Source organism: Pavona decussata, unplaced genomic scaffold (genome assembly GCF_977016875.1).
Source record: "Pavona decussata unplaced genomic scaffold, jaPavDecu1.1 SCAFFOLD_52, whole genome shotgun sequence".
NCBI lineage: Eukaryota > Metazoa > Cnidaria > Anthozoa > Scleractinia > Agariciidae > Pavona > Pavona decussata.
The window spans coordinates 392,501-412,500 of NW_028145474.1; the positions used below are offsets into that span (position 1 = coordinate 392,501).

General features: G+C 38.5%; 2 protein-coding genes across 4 annotated transcripts in view; one reads left to right on the top strand and one right to left on the bottom strand.

Moving 5' to 3' along the window:
* Positions 1 to 9,424, bottom strand: part of LOC146480756 (phosphatidylserine synthase 1-like) — a 21,292-nt gene extending 11,868 nt beyond the window's left edge. For 2 of the 3 annotated variants that reach the window (XR_014864590.1, XM_085109105.1), the window contains exons 1-7: positions 9,206 to 9,424; positions 7,498 to 7,592; positions 6,094 to 6,138; positions 4,449 to 4,567; positions 3,669 to 3,827; positions 2,683 to 2,834; positions 579 to 638 (exon numbers count right to left, since the gene is read on the bottom strand). Coding sequence is in view for 2 of the 3 variants with exons in the window: in XM_085109105.1 (XP_084965231.1) it covers positions 579 to 638; positions 2,683 to 2,834; positions 3,669 to 3,827; positions 4,449 to 4,567; positions 6,094 to 6,138; positions 7,498 to 7,592; positions 9,206 to 9,396 (821 nt within the window). In the remaining variant the exon portion in view is untranslated. The remainder of the gene's footprint in view (positions 1 to 578; positions 639 to 2,682; positions 2,835 to 3,668; positions 3,828 to 4,448; positions 4,568 to 6,093; positions 6,139 to 7,497; positions 7,593 to 9,205) is intronic. The other variant, XM_085109107.1, reaches the window with a different exon arrangement.
* A 34-nt stretch (positions 9,425 to 9,458) lies between these two features.
* Positions 9,459 to 15,695, top strand: LOC146480757 (large ribosomal subunit protein uL5-like). Its single transcript, XM_085109108.1, has 5 exons — positions 9,459 to 9,509; positions 10,814 to 10,958; positions 12,413 to 12,562; positions 14,110 to 14,309; positions 15,623 to 15,695. Exons 1-5 carry the CDS (start codon positions 9,504 to 9,506, stop codon positions 15,659 to 15,661), a joined length of 540 nt encoding a protein of 179 aa, XP_084965234.1. The 5' UTR covers positions 9,459 to 9,503; the 3' UTR covers positions 15,662 to 15,695.
* Positions 15,696 to 20,000: the final 4,305 nt, after the last annotated feature.

A 20,000-nucleotide genomic window follows, 5' to 3' on the forward strand; every position in this document is an offset into this window, starting at 1 on the left:
TCAGTTCGAAGTGAGTATATCTTGATGCTCTTTCATTCAGTTCTCTCTTCAAAATGTTCGCGTTCTTCAGTTCTTGCGTGAAGGCTGTAAACTTCGCCGGTACGACAAGCCCAACCTCCCTCTTTCTCTTCCCTGTACCTGTTGCAGCAAGGAAATGTTTTGGCTTTGTGGTATGAGCCTTTTAATAAGCGCCGCCCTCGAATAAGCGCCGCACAGGAGACACGAACAATTAAATAAGCGCCGCGGCGCTTATTCGAGTAAATACGGTATTCTATGTTTTAATACCTCCAACTTTTGTATTTTTGCGCTTACCTGACAGTAAGAGTGGAAATATAAATTAAAAAGTGTCAAAAAAAATCTCAAAAAAAAAATGTCAGAGCAAATGGCCAGCACTTTAAACATCAGCTTTGAAATCTCTTTATGGTGGTCAAATTACCTTTAGTTGTCAATTCAATAGATAAAAACAAATATTTGTTTTCACTTCCCCACTGATGTAGTACCACAGTTTCTTCACAAACTAACCCTCATTTGTATTTAGTCAATCAGTCAGTCAGTTTGTCCATCTGTAGCAAACAAACCTTGCTGGAGTAAACTGCATGGCTGCACGTCGAAGCTTTCCAGTAGTTGTGTGAATGTCCCTTTAAAAACAAAATAAAAATGGATGCAAATAAAATCATTATTTACACAATGAAATTCTCGGAAAAAAAATTTCCAAGCCCCCAGCACGAATCAAACCCATGACCTTCCAGTTACTGGTCTGGATGCTCTACCCACTGAGCTATGGGTGACTCATGTGGTGAGCAGGTCACAGGCTTGGGGTTATAAGTCTCAGGACTTCGCATCTCACGAGTCTTAATTGAGTGTCCAGTGTACTGGTGAGATGCGAAGTCCTGAGACTTACAACCCCAAGCCTGTGACCTGCTCACCGCATGAGTCACCCATAGCTCAGTGGTGAGAGCATCCAGACTAGCAACTGGAAGGTCATGCATTCAATAGACCATTTCTGAGTTGCTTTAAACCTCAATATGAAAGCAAAGCTAAGTGCAAAGTTTTTGTTATGAAAATTAGTTTTCATTCATATGAAAACAAACGTAATTTTCATATGAAAAGTTTTGCACTAAGCCTCGCTTTCATAGTGAGGTTCACAGCAACTTGGAAATGGCCTATTCCTGCTGGGGGCTTAAAAAACAATTTTTTCAGAGAATTTCATCCATGTCATAGCATTGGGTGCAGCTGGTTGGCTGGTTCGCTAAAATCATTATTGTTTAGTGATAATTAACACTGGAATCAAAGTTCACACTAACCCCCTATCATCAGCTATCCCCTTTGGGGACCCGGCCAAGTAGCTCCTCTTATGGGGACTTATAGGGAGATTTGATTGATAATTTGCCTGGCAAAAAAAATGAGGGACGTTTGTTTTCGTGTGCCTTGTTCTGCAGGAAAGGCTAAATGTGAAACAAGATGCCATGTTGTTGTTGTTGTTGTACATGTAAATGAAGGGCAAACAGACTTCTGCACATGAATTTTCCTGGACTGATGGTGCGCTGCATGCTCTGGTGAGCTCAACAATGGCAGACTCTGTTTCGTTATTTTCATGCAAATCCATCCAATGATCCAGTGTGATATATGTGAGATGTGGTGTCACAGCTGTTGCAAAGTGTAAAATGAAGATGATGCCAACCACCAAGCGCCTGACTATTAGAAATAAGTGTACATTTTTTTATGATGACCCTCTACACGTACATGTGGAAGGGGCAATTTCATAGCTTTGATTATTCTATCTCTCCTTCCAAGAGAGTGAAATTAGCACTTTTGCCCTAACCCTTTAATTTGTTTCCTTTTGGTAGATTTCCATAGCTGTGAAGAACTCATTTTCCAAAATTGTTTTAGAAATATTGAATCCTTTATTTTTTACGACGCTAAAAGTTACTGAAATTTTTAAATTTTTGCACGCTTAAAGCCCTGCTGGACAAATTTTTGTCTCGTGGGCTCATTAGGAACGATCCAATGAGAAGCGTCTGATATTTGACACTTCCTTTGCTGTGACGTAAGAAAAGGACATTAGAAGGATTCAGAAGGAATCTTATGTATGTTGATTCCTTTCTCTACATTTCGAGAGTTGCTGCATCCAAAAACCACACACTTTTTAACCATTTTCTCTGTTTACAATTGAAGCATTACCGCGAATCTTCGGATATTTTTGCATGATGTCCTTTTCTTACGTCACGCTCCATGTTTGGACACATTTGGCCGAGTGGGGGACTAATGCGAACGATAGGTGAAAATATCGACAAGACTGCCTTCACTTGTAGCGCTCGTAAAAAAAAAGGATTCAATATTTCTCAAAAACTTTTTCGAAAATGAGTTCTTCAAAGATATGGAAATCTACCAAAAGAAAACAAATTGAAGGGTTAGGGGCACTTTAAGACAATCAGTGGGCCTCCAAATCTGTTTATAAGTGGTTTATTTTAAGTAGATTTATAAACAGTTTTCTAGTCTGGGATGCAAGCCTTCTTGTTACGGTCAGCAGCAGACAATGCTTAGATGACTGTTAGCAAAATTGAAAATGGCTTTAGTTAGAACGTGGTCTTGTTAAACACCATCTAAACTGTATTTTAATATTAAACTGACTCATAAGTTTTTTACCATTAATTTTTTGCCTTGTAAATGTTCATAGCTTACTTGATACTCTCCCAGTGGTAGTTACGCATCTCAAGTTTTTTGCAGACATACAGGCCAAAGTGAATTCCTAAACCATTACAGATCAGGAAATCCAACAGCAAGGCATCCCACCAGCATTCCTCAAAATTGGGTAACAAGTGTGTGAAGAACACCTACATGATTGTATAGGATAGAATATGAGTCAAGACAATTGAACATACTGAACTACCATGATATGTCAAGAGTACTACAGCACTGTTTATTGACTGGTTTATTATAGAATAGCCCCCATGTCAAAATGAATGACATTTTATTATTTTCTTGTCTGCATTCAAATTAGTCCTACTAGCCTCATTCAAGTTCAAATATTCTTTTCAGTTCTGGACTCAAGAACGAGGTTAGTAGAGCTTATTTGAATACAAACAAAAGAATATTAAAATGTCAGTCATTTTTGCATAGGGTTTATTGCAAGGTGGTTCAACTTTTTGAGTCTGAAAGCTATTCTCTGTAGTAGTTTCCTGAAGCACTTCACTTTGCTATACAAGGTTGTTCTTGACTAATTATTGGGTCTGTGGAGTGATTACTCAAATGAAAACACATGAGCAGTACTTTCCGGTGATGCTGTTCATTATGCTGTACAAGGTGGTTCTAACTGATACGTGAACTTTCATTATGCTGGCGCGCGAAACAAGGCCAGTTTTAGCCTGAAAAGTAAGGCTATTTTTACGAGTTTTCCACAGTGAATTTTTCTGAAAATTGGCTCAATGTTAGTATTTAGCTGGTATTTGTACTCCAAAATATCTTATCGGCTGGTTGCCAAGGAAACAGGGTTTACCAGTTGTAACTGTGTTTTTAGTGAAGCATAACGACTTAGGTACTCGAAACTATATTTGAACGCAGATATTTTCACAGGGCTGAAAGAACCAGAACATCAAGAAAAATATATATCACTACCAGCGAAAACTGAAGAAATGGTATGGAACCACCTTAATTTGTAGATGGCTTACCTCAGTAACTTCCCAGGTGATGCTTGCAGTCCACAAGAGTCCGGCATGACGGATAAGCAAAGCTTTCAGAGCCCAACCAAAGAAATGAGCAAATGCAAAAATATCACAGTGAGACCAAAGCCTTGCTAGCGTCACTTGAGAACAGTTGACAGCATATTCCTGAAACAACCAAGTTGATTTATAACTAAGCTGTTAACATAATTTTAAAGGTGCTCATTCAAACCAGTTTTATTTTATAACACAGCTTTGCATGTTTCAATCTTGTGGCCCAATTTGCCAGCCTGACAGCATTGGAGTATGAATCTTATGTGTATAAATTTTGACACCTGATGCATGGCTGATTTGTGGAATTAAAGTTGGCTTGATTCAGGAAAGTCAGGTAAAAGGACACACTCTTAAAAATAACTCCCATGCCAAACATTCGAAGTTTGGAGTAGGCTGCTGTTGTTGACTTGATTTGTTTTCGCTCAACAAAATATTCTTTGCAAGAATTCATAGATGTTAAGAATACTTTCTGGAGGCAAGTGTGCGGTTTCTAAGCGAGAAATATGCCTGCAAGTTGAGAAAAATGAAATAACCCTATGAGTGAATTGCACTGGTCTGGCGCGACAGTTTGCTTAATGGCTGTCAAACTTCAAATGTTTGGTGGCAGAACACGTCATGTCTGGCACCCTTAGACCATTTTCTTTGTCTCGTGTCCACGCTTAGATGCAACCGACGGTATGAAGGGTTCAAGGGTTAACAGAACCTTACTAGTTGGTACATCTTTCAACAACTTACCTTGGTATCTGGCCCTGCCAACTTAAGTTCTGGGTCAAAGAAAAACAGAATTTTTCTGAAGTCGTCACGAGTTTGGAACAAAGCAAATGCCAAGAACAACAAGTACAACACACTAACACCTGTTGAGACAAAAAAGACAAACAATGACTGTAAAAACGTGAAATATTTCATTGTTCAAAGCAAAATACTAGTTACCTTATTTCCTCAAATAATAACTAGGGGTGATTATTTCTTTTTTTGCACCGAAAGGGGGCGGATTATTCGAGGGAAGGCGATTACAGTCGAACCTCCACTAACGGCCACCTCTACACAACGGCCACTTTTTTTTGTCCCGGCGGACAGTCCATACATTAGCTCTTGTTTAAACCTCTCTACAACGGCCACCTCTCTACAACGGCAACGGCCACTAAAGTGCGTCCCCAACTGCCAAAATAACCTCTCGACAACGGCCAGTACAGTACTTTTTTGTAAAAACCTTTTTTTTATAAACTGATGCAGTAATCGACATTTGTCTTTGGAACATTACGTTTCTGTATCCATTTTAATGTATAGGTATTTTGATTGTGTTCCGTTTATTTGCTGCAGTAAGCATAAATTGTCTACAATAATATAGTGAGTCAGTGTTGCGAACCTTGCTCATTTCGTCCTGTTAACATCTTGATTCAAACCATTATTTACGTTTTATTGTGTACTTTATCTATACATATTATTTAAGATTGGATTGCCATTATAGGCTACAGTAAGCATAAACTTGGCACAATAAACATGTTGTACTTCCCGAAAAAAGGTGTCATATTTCACCCTTACCTCCCCATAACGGCCACCTCTCCGCAACGGCCACTTTCTTCTGTCCCCAAGGTGGCCGTTGTGGAGAGGTTCAACTGTATTTCAAATATTTCTCACAGGAGGTCATGCCTAAATATTTTGTTTTATTATACCATTAAATCAAAAAACTAATCACATCAAAAAAAAAAAAAAAACTGAATATGGGCTTTTTAAGTGTTTCAAATTTGTTTCGTTGATTAATCAATGCTCAATGTCAATATCTTTGGTGTCAGAGCCTGAAAAAGTGAAATACATAAACATTACCATAGAAAACAACTATAAAAAACCCGGTCCTTTTGTAACCATTCAGTTGTGATGATTAAATGAAAACTTGTTTGTTACCCAAGATGTCAATTTTTAACTTGAGAGGGAGGAAATAAAAGAAAGAGGAAATGGAAATTTTTGTAAAAGGGGGCGATTATTCCGGAGGGAGGCGATCAATCGGTAGATGCAATCAATCTGTAGATGTATTTATTAACTGAATTAGTGGGAGGGCTTCATGTGGAAATATTGGCCCAGTCTTGTGGTACAAAACAAGTGCAGTCAGCAAAATATCTGCTATATACCTAACAGCTCACAGCAACCCATCCAGTCTCACACATGTCACAAAGATAGGTTAAAAATATAGACCCTATGCAAAAATGGCTGACATTTCAAAATATTCTTCTGTCTGCATTCAAATTAGCCCCAATAGCCTCGTTCTTGAGGTCAAAAATCAAATTAAAGAATTTTTACCTTGAACAAGGCTACTAGGGCTAAGTTGAATGCAGACAAAAGAATATTAAAATGTCAGCCATTTTGTATAAGGTATATTACATACCAAAAATAAGTCTCCATATTGCAGGATGAGGGCGAATGAAAGGGCCTACAAAGAAGGAAGAACACTAAACTGTGAATAATAATAATAATAATAATAATAATAATAATAATAATAATGATAATAATAATGATAATGATAATGATAATAATAATAATAATAATAATAATGAATTAATCAATTATAACTCCTTGTGTGTTTTTTTATTTTATCTGGCATTCAGATGTTGACATACTGCCTCCATAATAATAATAATTATTAAAAACAAAGATGATAGCATTCAAAAAAAAGATATAGCTCTTTTTTTCTACTTTTAACTTGTAAATATCAATTTTGCTTGGAATATTATAATAAAGAAGGATTTTATATTTAATTATTATTATTATTATTATTTTTTCAAAAAAAAGATAATTACAGATTTAATAATAATAATAATAATAATAATAATAATAATAATAACAATTAATTATAATAATGAAAGTAATAATAATCCTACACTCATGGCGCTTTACAAAATAATATACAATGTAAAACAATACAGTCAGCAATAAAATCTATATACGAAAAGAACAAGGTTGAAAAAAAACTATCTCAAGTACAAAAAATTAACTACACTGTACTGTTTAGAATGCAAAGTCTTACTTGCAATACATGTAGTAATTAAAACAAGTTAAACTGCAAGATTATTTACTGTTTGTTTTCTCAACTGATTGCTGTTGAACTTTGCAAATACTGTAAAACCTCAGTGATTACAATTTCACATCAAGGGTATTGTTTAGGGGATAATTGAAAGGGCACGTGAAAAACAACCCTCAGCCAGTGACTTTTGGATTGCTGTCCTTACCGAGGTTTTGAATTCAATTTGTTGTTTTGAGTTCTTAGTTGTAATGTTATTCAACAACATTGTTAGAAAGTTGTTACCTTTCCTTGAAAAATGATTAACAGTTGCATCGATATATAAGATTATTAAGGGTATGTTTTAGTGGCCCTATTTCAGAATTAGAAATTCTACATAAGAATTTGTTGGACTTACTGGAGCACAGAATGGCTCTTAAATTATGGTATATCACAAGTGTCTGCAGATTCATCTACCCAAGTTTACCTAGGAAAAGAAATCTTTCAGCTATATATTCTGCTTATTCTTATTCCTGAATGGTCAATCGAAGGCAACCTTAAAGTGTGAAAATTACTGAGACAGATTTTTATGCTGTTCAGCTGACAATTTCCCTGAAGTCACTAAAAGGATTTTCCCCATACACCCCTTTATGTAACTGGGGTAGTTTAAACTTGAGTGAGGGAAGAGCATTTCATGTGAGGGCCTCAAGATCGAAATCAATACACTTTACTAATCCATGATTATAACTAGTTTAATAATAATAATAATTATTGGATGTTGATCAAACTCACCATTTGGCATAACAAGAAGGCTAAGAACAAGAAACACAACAGCAAGAGATACAACCCCACTCCATATGTTCTCTTCACGAGTAGCATCTGGATTTCTTAAAAAAGATAACAATAAATAAATAAATAAATAAATAAATAAATAATTATAAATAAATAAATAAAGAAAGAAAGAAAGAAAGAAAGAAAGAAAGAAAGAAAGAAAGAAAGAAAGAAAGAAAGAAAGAAAGAAAGAAAGAAAAACAACAGAAAAAAAATTGTAGAAAAGTTGCTGATTCCAGGGAGAAGAGGGTGGGAGCTACTATTCACTGAAATTTTTTTTAATGGAACTAACACATCAATAATAAAAGAATGCTCTTACATTGAATGGTTCAGTTTTCAGAACTCTTGCAGCCAAATAATGCTGGCTACCCCACTGAAATCACTGAGACTGCCATTTCCAATCATACAATCTTCCATATCGTCTCTGATTACAATTTTTTTATTTAGCAGGGCAAAACTACATTTCAGCTGAGCTTAACTCTTGAATATGTGAATAAGTTGTTATTGCTGGTTTTCACTGTCACGCCATTGAAAAAAAAATTGAAACCATTCCGTGGATGAAGTCAAGAAATTGACATGTTTCAGATGATAAATAAATAAGGCATCTGTCCAAGCGTCAGATCTGTGTGGTACTTCGTACTCAAGTTATTTGAGAAAATGTTCCACACAAATTTATACAGCTTAGTATGAAGACGCCATGTTGGCGTCCCTCTGAGGGGCACCAACATGGCGGCCAGAAATAGGAAAAAACATCTGGAGTTCACTTTTGACAAAAGAGAGGTTTGTTTTCCTTTGTGAATGTTCGAATGTTTAGATAAATATTTCCCCTCAAACTTCAATTGATTAGAATGCTGAAAATCACCCGAAGAGTCATTTTTAAGATACAGAACAGCTCTGTCACGGCCGTCCTCCTGATGTCACGCACGATGAAAACTCGGAAATTGAAACTGTTCTATTTTCAAAAGGAAGTACGACATCAAGCTAAGAAATTGTGAAAAGACATATTTTTAGGTAATCTTTCCTTGAATGAAGGTAAATATTTTGCAGGCCTCCCAGTTTTGAAGCTAGAATTTGGTGACGTCACGTGAAAGCCAAGAATACACGTTATCTGTCCCTACTGAGTTTCTTGCTTCGCATAGTTACAATGGACCACTTACAACTCTTTTAACCTTACCTTCCTATTCTAGACGCAACAGTTCTTAACTCACCTCCCTACCCAAGGCAGCATTCACTGCCGTTCCGGTATACTAGTTTAAGCTAATTACCCACGCCATTAATATTTACGCTCGCGCACGCCGCTTCGAAGCAATTATTTTTATCTCTAGACTAGTTCAAAGATTTCAAAATTTCACAACCGCTGCATGTAAGAAATTTCAAACAAAGTCGTCAGAATGCTTCATTTCAGAATATGACATCACTCTCAGCTCATGGCATTATTTGAACAGGGTGGAGTGATCGCGGTCGAAGCTCCTTGTGAAACACATGCATGCATGGGCTTGGCAGGCAACTTCACGCTTCGTTGAACTTTTAAACCAACTCACCTGATCTTTCGTACATATTTAAACTATTTTTTTCGAAAGTAGGAGGCTGGTCGAAAACCAGCAAGCAAAATAAATAGAAACATCGCGTAAGCTTAGTTAAATAGAAGTAAAAACATAATTAAACTTACCTAGTGAACGCAGAATACACGAGGTATACAAACAGGCAAGCCAATGCAGTGATCGAACGAGGCTTGTAGAAAAATTCTAGTGTAATATCTTCAACGATCTGCTCGCTAGCATCTTGATAGTCGTCAGTGGAGATCGTAGAGGTCGTTGAAAATGTTCTCTTGCGGCGTCTCGGACTTCGATCGTCCGCCATTTTTGTAATGCAAATGATCACTTTTTTATGCTCCCTCCAGTCTCTCTCGTTTCACGCTTTGTTGCTCTCTCCAGGCTTTTCTCTTGTCCTTTTCGGCCAAAACAAAAATGGCGGTGAGTGTCTTCTGCACTTCATAGAAAAGCAATCCGTTTCCATCGTCCGTACTTATATCTTATCGTAGTTAAAACTATTTTTGAGGGATTTTTATATTATTTCTTGACCTTTTAAAGGTATTTTTCTATATCTGAGCGACGATTTGAGGGATGATTTGTATCGTTCATTCCTTGGGTTTTGAAAAAGAACGCTTCTGTTCACCGGTTTTTACGGCAAGATTTTCGGACAGCCTCTTACTGCTGAGTCTGTTTTGGTCAAACAGAGGCCACTGGGTCTCGGATAGTTTGAGAGGGGACCTTTGCACACGGAAAGGTGCCCGAGGTCGTTGAACTTCTCTTTCACATTTTTAATAGGTTTGCTGTGCTAAAATATTGACAAAACTGTTCGAAAATGATCACATTTGAGCTAGTGAAATATTAGACTTCTCTGCAGTAGGAACATAGAGTGCTTCACGTTGTCAAATTTTGTGCTTTGTGTTCTGATGTGCTTGGGCAAAATCTCTTATTTTGATTATTGTTGTAATTTTCCTTTTTGAGTTTACCTGCATTTACTCCTTGACCGTATTCGTGTTTGTTTTTTGTATGTACATGTGTAAGACATCCATGTATGTGTAGGACATTTATTTATGGTAATAAAAAGAAAATATACCGAAATACATTACTACTTGTTCTTTCATCAACTACCAAATGAATCACCAGATAAGATATGTATGCCTTTAAAAATTGGCCCTGTGTTATGCAGTTGTTCCCAAAATTAAGTTAAAAAAATAAACATATCTTGCTACCTTATTATGGGAAATTAACGCTTCATGAAATTAATGTGAATTTTTAATTTAAGTTGCGTTAATTTTTGTTAATGTTATTTCTGCATCATTACAATTAAGTGGCGCGTTAACTTTCTGGGACTTTAATTTCCATTATTTTCACCCCAAATTCTTGATACACTCCTGAAAGGAAAAAGCATGGCTTTATCATGGTGGAGATCCACCGGTATCATGAACGCTGAAGAAGACTCGAAGTAGCCAAATTACTTCGCTTAACCACTACGTTTAGGAACAATTCCACCAACATTGTTTCCATTTCGGTTCTTAACACTTTGGGTTAAAATGAATTTGCTCCTGTTGTCACGACAATACCATTAATTTCCCTCATTTTGGAATTTTAGCACCTATTTTGTGTTAATTTCCATCATTGGGAAGTAATTTTTCCTTCAATTCACATTAATTTAAGTCGCATTAATTTCCAATACCTTGATCAACATGAGCATTAATTTCCTATAATAAGGTATTTATTTTGAACTCCAGGCCCAGCCAAAATCCAACCCCATGAGGAATTTACAAATCAGGAAGCTGTGTCTAAATATCTGTGTTGGCGAGAGTGGTGACAGGCTGACACGGGCTGGCAAGGTACTGGAACAGTTGACAGGACAACAACCGGTGTTCTCAAAAGGTAATAACCAAGTGTGCCCTTTCCTTGTAAAATAGCTTAACTCAGTTCGCCATGCTCAGGCAAAAGTCAGGTAAAAACAAGTTAGTACAGTCATCTCCTGATAACTCGAACCTTCAAGGAAAATTGAAAAAGGTTCGAGTTATCAGGAGTTCAAGTTATCGAGGGTAAACTTGTATAGAAAATGACCTGAAAGAAAAGGAAAATTGGTTCAAGTTAACGGGAGGTTCGAGTTAGCGAGGGTTCGAGTTATTTGGAGTTGACTGTATGTTAAAGTTTGGAAAGTAAAAAGGGTATAAAATCAGAGAATTCTTCTTAAACTCAATGAATTTTACTATTAACTCACCTCAAGATTTGATTTCTAATATATCAAAAATTTTATGGGTACGACAAAATTGTTTAAAAAATATCTATTGATCCTGGATTGATCAATTACCCAAGGGCAATGACTTTGGTTGTGCAATAACATGCTCAGTGAAAATTGGTTTGAGACCAGTGTGAAATCAGGGAATTTTAGGCTATCCTTATGGATGGCCAGCAATGCTGAATCTTGTTTGTCAAAGTTAAGTGTGTCCATTTCCTTTGCTAGTGTGTACGGTACACGTATCCTGGTCACACTTGGACTGATCTACTGTCAAAGTCAATTTCCTACTCAAGAAAAAATGTCACCAATAGTAATAAATTGTTTGTACTCCAAGCAAAAATTTCCTTGGCTTGGAAGGATTGTGATGCCACCACAATGTTTTCAGCAGTCTTAGCCACATGACCGTTCTAATGCTCTCAAGTCAACACTTGTCTGGATGGTGCTTTGATGTTAGTACAGTAGAACGCATGATTTATGGAGTAATATATCAAACACGAGACACAGTGTTTCATCACATTTCAAACACTGAGAAGAGAGTTGAAAATACGACGCGTAGCAGAGTATCTTTGAGGTTTTTGATATTGTGATGAAACACTGTGACGAGTGTTTGATATAACTTCTCAAACAAACTGATTTTGAAGGGGAAATTAAGGATGCAAAAACGAGGAGTTTTTCATCAGATATCCAAACACGGCATGGTGCATGATTTCCTTTGTCTTTGGCTTTTGCATTATTAACCCTTTAAGCCCTAACAGTGATCAGCATCAAATTTCTCCTTGTAATATCAATGCTTATTCAACCCCTGAGGTCATAAGAATTAGGGATATGATCACTCAAGGTGAATTTTCCTGATATTTTAATAGCTTCTCCACAGTACTTTCCTAAGAAAAGTATGGGGACAAGACAGGAGAATTTGCTCTTTGATATTAGGGGTTAAAAGCTTAATGAGTTTGAGGAGACATGGTCACAAGTTTTAAATATTTTGTAGTCAAGCAAATTTTTGTTCTAATACCCCATAACTTGTTATAAGCATAATAGAATGGTTTTTTTTTTTTAATAAAGGAAACATTGGTTTTTTTTTCCTTTCCCTTAGCCCGTTACACAGTGAGGTCTTTTGGAATTCGCAGGAATGAAAAAATTTCTGTTCATTGTACTGTGCGAGGCCCCAAGGCTGAGGAAATCTTGGAGAAGGGCTTGAAAGTGCGGGAATATGAATTGAACAAGGCAAATTTCTCGGCAACAGGTTTGTCTGTCTATTATTTTGGGTTCAGATATCTTTGTCATAAGTTTTGTAATGGAAAAAACCAACAAGACAGGGTGCAAAATAATAGAGGTTTGTTAATGGACAAAATGTTCAATATGTGGGCAACATGATGGCAGAATAAATGTGATTTTTGTATGGATGAAGATTTTGCAATAATCCCTTCAAATCTCTAAAAAAAAAAAAAAAAGCCTGGATGAACCACTTTTGGTTTCCAGTTTTATAATTCCTGTGTAAGTTTTTTTTTTCCACTGACTAATATAATCTACATGCTGTTTTCCTACTTGGCAGGATGTGAGAGTGAATTTAGTGTGTGCATGTGCCTCTGGGTAGATCAGGCCTCTTTCTTTCCTTAGGCATTTTTCTTTCTTCAGGCATTAAACTCATTGCCAACCACCGGACACTGTCACATTGAACAATTCAGTGGAATACTTACCTTAGAAAAGAGGGGGGGGGGGAGATTGGAAGGCAGAAAACACAGCAGAAAAGCAGCAAATTGTAGCTAAGCTAGAACAAACTGCTAATGACCTTTGGACAAGGAATGCAATGAAAACAACTGCATGAAAGCATCACAGAGTGTCTCTGTTAGAACACCTGAGGCATCCCTGTGTCCATTGCACAGGGTAACTACTCACCAGCATTAACGACATTTAGAATCGCTTTTACGTCAAATGGCAAATCTGAGATTCGCGTTATTGTTTCCTTGAAAAAATGCATACACAGATGAGAATAGTGCAAAATAATTCAGGCCTTTGCACTAACGCAAAACTACTCAATTTTTTTGAGAAACTGAAAACGGTGAGTAGCAAATGTAGGATAAACGTGGTCACATGGTCATTTCTGCCGTCTGCTGTTTGCTGTACACATAACTTTAAATCTCTCTATTGTCACCATCCCCGGAGACCCAGGGGCAGATAGTTGGGCCGAAGTCAAAGTCAAAATGGGCGGGAAAGAAATTTGACAAGCTCAAATACGAAAACCACATGCTATTAACTTTGCCTAAATTTTATTTAGCCCACAAACATCACTAAATACATGCTCCCTTAAATTTATTCAAGACAGTCTCTTGTATCTGCTCTGCAGGGTAATTTACATTTTGTATTACAAGGATATGTTTAATGTTTTTTGAGGCAATTTTGGGTTTGGAATCCAAGAACACATTGAAAGTAGGAAAATCACATGCTATTAATGTTGCCTAAATTTTATTTAGCCACGCACATCACTAAAAATATGCTCCTTTAAATTTATTCAAAACGGTCTCTTGTATCTGCTCTGCAGGGTAATTTACATTTTGTATTACAAGGATATGTTTAATGTTTCTTGAGCCAATTTTGGGTTTGGAATCCAAGAACACATTGAAAATACGAAAATCACATGCTATTAACTTTGAGTTACTAAAATTTTATTTAGCCACACACATCACTAAAAATATGCTCCCTTAAATTTATTCAAGACAGTCTCTTGTATCTGCTCTGCAGGGTAATTTACATTTTGTATGACAAGTATATTTTTTATATATGTTTCTTCAGGCAATTTTGGCTTTGGAATCCAAGAACACATTGATCTTGGAATCAAGTATGACCCAACCATTGGTATTTATGGCATGGATTTCTATGTGGTGCTTGGACGTCCTGGATTCAATGTGGCCAAAAGAAGAAGAGCCAAAGCTCATGTCGGTGCCCCTCACCGGATTAGCAAGGACGAATCCATGAAATGGTTCCAGCAGAAGGTATTGCTTAGCATTTAAATCCCTATACACCTAATGCAAAAATGGCTGACATTTTTACAGTGAAACGAACTCAACCGGGGCCACTGAAAAAACCGACACTTGGAAATGTTCTTGTTTTTGATTGGTTTACAAACTACTGAAGCCAGACTCCTTTGTTGCAAATGTGACCTGTGATTGGCTGATCAATGTTGGGTGGCCCTGGTTGAGTTCGTTGCACTGTAACATTCTTTTGTTTGCATTCAAATTATCCTCACTAGACTCGTTCAAGGGAAAATATTCTTTTGGTATTTGAACTCAATAACAAGGCTAGTGAGGCTGGTTTGAATGCAAACAAAAGAATATCAAAATGTCCGCCATTTTTGCTTAAGGTCTCTAGTGGTCAGTATCAAATTTCTCCTTGTAATACCAATATTTAAACAATCAGAAAGATAGTGAGAATCAAGCATAATATCACCCAACATGAATTTTCTTGATATGTTAACTGCCATATAAAATGTATGGGGACAAGAAAAGAGAATTTAATGTAATCTAAAATGTGTACGACACTGACTTGTAAAACGTTAAAAACCAAACGTTTATGAAAACTTAACAAGACGTTTCGGCCAAAAATCTTCGGCCTTCGTCGGTTTAAAAAATGACAAAGAAGCAAATGCTTATCTAACGGTTCACAGTTTGCACGTGCTACAATCACGACGCATAACGAACGATTACCACACGAGAGAACTGACAAATCACGTGGGTGAGCTATAAATTCCCTGAACATCAATATGTTCATTGCCCGCATTTCGGTCTCGTAGAGAATGCCAGGCCTCAAGGAAAAGTCACTTGTGGTAATCACGCGCCTTAAAAGAGAATTTGTAGTTTGATATTGGGGATTAAAGGCTTAAATGCATGATTCTCCCTACAATGAAACCAATAGTGTGGTGATGCAGCCATTTGAAATTTTTGAACTGGAGACAATGTGATTTTTATGTGATTTCCATCATGTCAAGGACATGATGAGTACAGTTGATCTTTACTATAAAGTGTTCATTTTAAAGAAATTTAGCATTTACAGGGCCCAGCTGTTTTTTTTTTTTTTTTTTTTTGTATTTTGTAACTGCAGGGATAGACCCTTAACACTCGGCGGCCATGTTGAGTCTCTGGGGAATAAAAAGTTTTGTTTTCGCACGGCAAGCCTCAGCCAGACGTGAATTCAGTGCGAGGCTTGCCGTGCAAAAACAAAGCTTTTTATTCTCCTGAGACTCAACATGGCTGCCGAGTGATAAGGGTCTATTTCTTTTATTGATTTGATCTTTTATCTTTATTTTCAGTACGATGGGATCCTTCTCAATCCAAAGAAAAAGTCCTGATTTGTTCAATAAACAAACAGAATTAAAAAGATAACGATGTGTTTTCTGGTTGTGCCCTTCATTTCGTTTTTCCTTGTACTCAGGCCATGTATACCTTTACTGGGAAATGGGGAACTAGTCACAGTGCCCCAAGGCAAACCGCCCGTGGTACACCAGTAATGATCCTCTCAACTTAAGTCAGATGTTCACAAATTGGAAGTCGTTTACTAAATCAGCTAACTACAGTCAACTCTCGCCTTGCGGACACCCCGACTGTTACTGCTGGGCTTCGCGTTTCCCAGCTGGGTCCCCTGCGCAGACATCTAGTTTCGGGCATGCGCATAGGTGGCCTTTAATGTTTACCACGAGGGCCACCGAGTTTTTACCTCAATTTTAAGTTCACTAAGGTTTATTAGTTTTCACGGTTTGTACGGCAGTTAAGTTGACTCTTATGAAGGTCCATCGGTGTAACTGGAATTGCGAGTTTGTCTCACGGTGCCTCGTGTCGAAATAAACGTTGAAATTTACGGCTGGTTTACATTCGCATCTACAGTAAAAACTCGACCTCAAGCATGGTTTGTCGATGGATGTGTGGTTTACAAGGATAAATACGGTTTACTTGGTTTTTCTATTGCAACTTTCACGGATAATTACGGGCATGGAAAACGAAAACATGGAATCTACAATGGCTTATGGTGAAGAAGGAGTTTTCAAAGGTTATCGTTCGCGTTCGCCTTCAATTGACACGGCTTCGTTTCGCGCCATTTCACCGCTTAACACTCCACCGACGGATGCGGCATCAGAAATACGGCTTCATGATTCAGTTAAGGTTCAAGGTTCACTGAATATGGAGGAGAAATCGACGGAGAATGGTGCCGCGGAGTTAGAATCGGGCGCAAGGAAGAAAATTACAACGGATAAAGGTAAACAGTACGAGATACAAAGGTTAAAAGAGCGTAGAACTGTGGCTCTTCGCCACGTGACTAGGCAGATAAACAAAATGAAGCCTCTTCTTGTTGATCTTAACAATTTTGAGTTTGTGTCATCTGAAACGGAAGGTTTAAACAATTTACTTGTCAAGCTACAAGTTGCTCAGGATAATTTCCTCGAAGTGTTAGAGAATGAATCAGATATTGCCAGTGCTAATTCATGGTATGAAGTTCATGATGGAGATGTGTTTAAGTTTAAACAGTCTGTCTGTGAATATTTGTCTAAGGCGAAAGAGCTTCAGTCTGCTGAATTAAATTCTGCTGCTTCTAACAAGTCTCATCGCTCTAGAAAGTCTAATCACTCTGGACGTTCTAATTTGTCTTCACTCTCATCTAATGCGAAATTGATAAAAGCCAAGACTAGGGTCGCAGCCCTAGAAGTTGAGACAGCTTTTTTGAAGGAAAAACAGGCACTGAAAATGGCCGAGGAACAATTGGAGCTTAGGAAAAGTCTAGCTAAGGCAAAGGAAGAAGAAAGGATTTATGAACAAATGAACAGTGAAGAGTGGGTTTCCACACCTACATGTTTACAGACACAAAAGCTTCCAATATTCCCAGTGTCCAGTCTACCCCCAGCCAACGTTACGAAGGATACAAACATTACCTCCCTGTCAACGCCAGGGTCGGTTGTAACGATGAAAACGGCAGCAATGATGACTAGTTCATCCTCATCAAACGCCATTCCAATTTTAGAACCTGCTTCAAAGTCTCTTCCAGCACATTCTTCTGGCAATCATGTCTCAAGGCACCAGTACCCCACTCAAGCAAATCCTCTTAGTGGATATACTACAGAGCAAACAGGCCCCATTTACACAAGCCCAATGACAGCATGCAGATCAGGAAATTCAGGCTTTGACTTTGAAACCCATGTAGACATTGTGACTCCTGGGTGTGTAGTGAACCCCACTGAAATTCCCACAAGTGCACATATTTCATCAACTCAACCACATTTCGTAGACGGGTGTGCAGTTGTGTATTCTATCAGAGATCAATCACAGGGGATCCCACAGACACCCCAACGTGTTTATAGCCCTCCAAGTCGTTCAGCAAGTTTGTCTGTTAATCCCTTGACAGTCCAGGACAATACCTTTCAAGATATTGTAGACATTCAAAGAAAGCAGACGGAATTGTCTCGAATTATGGTTTCCCAGCAAGCAAGGAGCCTTCTTCCATCAACTGAGCCTCCAATGTTTTACGGTGACGCTATGGAATTTCCCGCATTTATGACTGCCTTTGAGTCTTTGATTGAATCGAAGGTTGAAGACGCCTGTGAAAGGCTGTATTTTCTGGGTCAGTACACTTCTGGTAAAGCTAAAGAAGTTATCAATGGTTGTCTTCAGAGAAAATCGGAAGGATCCTACAAAGAAGCCAAGGGACTGCTAAAGAGACAGTTTGGAGATCCATTCAAGATTGCAAATGCCCACATCACCAAACTGTCTTCATGGCAACCAATCAGAGCAAACGATGGCTCAGCTCTCCAAAATTTCTCTATTGCTCTGGACCAAGCAAAGTCTGCCATGAAAGGCATGTCTCACATGGACGATTTGAACACAGCTCATGTACTGCGACAGCTTTGGGAAAAGTTACCTAGGCATCTACGAAGCAAATGGACTGAAAGGAACAATAAGACCAAGATTGAAAAAGGAAGGATAGCTGACTTTGAGGAATTCTCACAATTTGTCCGCAAACAAGCTGAGCTTGCCACAGATCCTGTATTCTCAGAAGAAAATGTTACCAAACCTCATCATGATGAGAAAGACAAAGGCACTCATGTCAAATTCAGACGAAGGCCACGTAGCAGAGGAAAAGGAACAAGCCTTGCCACGGGATTAAAGCAGGAAGGTAGAAAGGAGCAGTCCACGTCGTGTTCCTTATGCAAAAGGCCTCACAACCTAAATGATTGTGAACAGTTTTTAAAGAAAACTCTAACTGAGCGACGGGAGTTTGTAGTGGAGAAGAAACTGTGCTTTGGTTGCTTTAGTGATCAGCACATTGCCAAAAACTGCAAGGAGCGGCAGACATGTAAGACTTGCAAAAGGCCACACCCCACATCGCTACACGACTATGATTGGGCGAAGAAGATCAGCAACGACAGTGATAATCAACCTGGAGCTGAACCTCGGGTTAGCAGCAACCGCACTGCCATCTGTAACGTCACGGAAGCTGGAGATGTACCTATCAACATGGGTATATTACCAGTTCACTTGTTTCACAAGAGTGATCCAGCAAAGAAGATAAAGGTCTATGCACTGCTAGACAACGCCAGTGGTGGGACGTTTGTGAGTGAGAAGTCAATGAAAGCGCTTGGCATTGAGGGAAATGACACTGACCTTATCCTTACTACGATTCACGGAACGAGCAGTGTTACCACAAAGGCCATTGAAGGATTGGTGGTAGCCAACATTAAAGAAGAGGACGTGATCTTGGACCTACCTAGAACGTTTACACGACATGCGATTCCAGCAGACCGCAATGAAATACCTCGACCTGATGTAATCTGCGAGATGTCTCATCTGAAGAAAATCAGTGCAGAGATACCCCCCTACATGGCAGACATTGAAGTGGGTCTGCTTATTGGACTGAATTGCCCAAGCGCCCTACGTCCAAGAGAAATCGTTTACGGCAAAGATTCAGACCCGTACGCAGTTCGGTCACTCCTCGGATGGTACGTCAACGGGCCCCTCTGTAATCCACAGCTGAGTAGCCAGATTACATGCAACCGAATCAATCTTAGCCCCGAAGATACTATAATTACCCCTCGGGGATATCGAGTCACACAGAGAAAGGTGAAGGAGCGGATAACTCCACAAGTAGTTAGTCAGATGTTCGAGTTGGACTTCTCTGAACGAGAAAAGGGGACAGCAATGTCACGTGAAGACATCAAGTTCTGCGAAACGGTGGAGAGCGGCATCGTTCATCTCGATGACCTTCATTATGAGATGCCCCTCCCATTTAAGCATCAGAACGTTCAGCTCCCTAACAACTATGCACAAGCAGAAAAGCGTCTGACTGGCCTAAAAAGGCGTCTGAAGGCCGATGAGAGATATTGTGCGGATTACTGCAGTTTTATGGCTGATATCATCTCCAAAGGATATGCTCGCAAGGTGAATGACGAGTTCAAAGATGAGGTTGGAAGAACCTGGTACCTTCCTCATCACGGGATCTATCATCCGCAGAAGTCGAAAGTACGAGTGGTGTTCGATTGTTCGGCCACATTTGAAGGACAGTCCTTGAATGACAAGCTTCTTCAGGGACCGGATCTTACAAGTAACCTCCTTGGCGTGCTAACCAGATTTCGCCAGGAGAAGTATGCCTTTATGGCGGACATCGAGAAGATGTTCTTTCAAGTGAGAGTTAGAAAGGAAGATCAA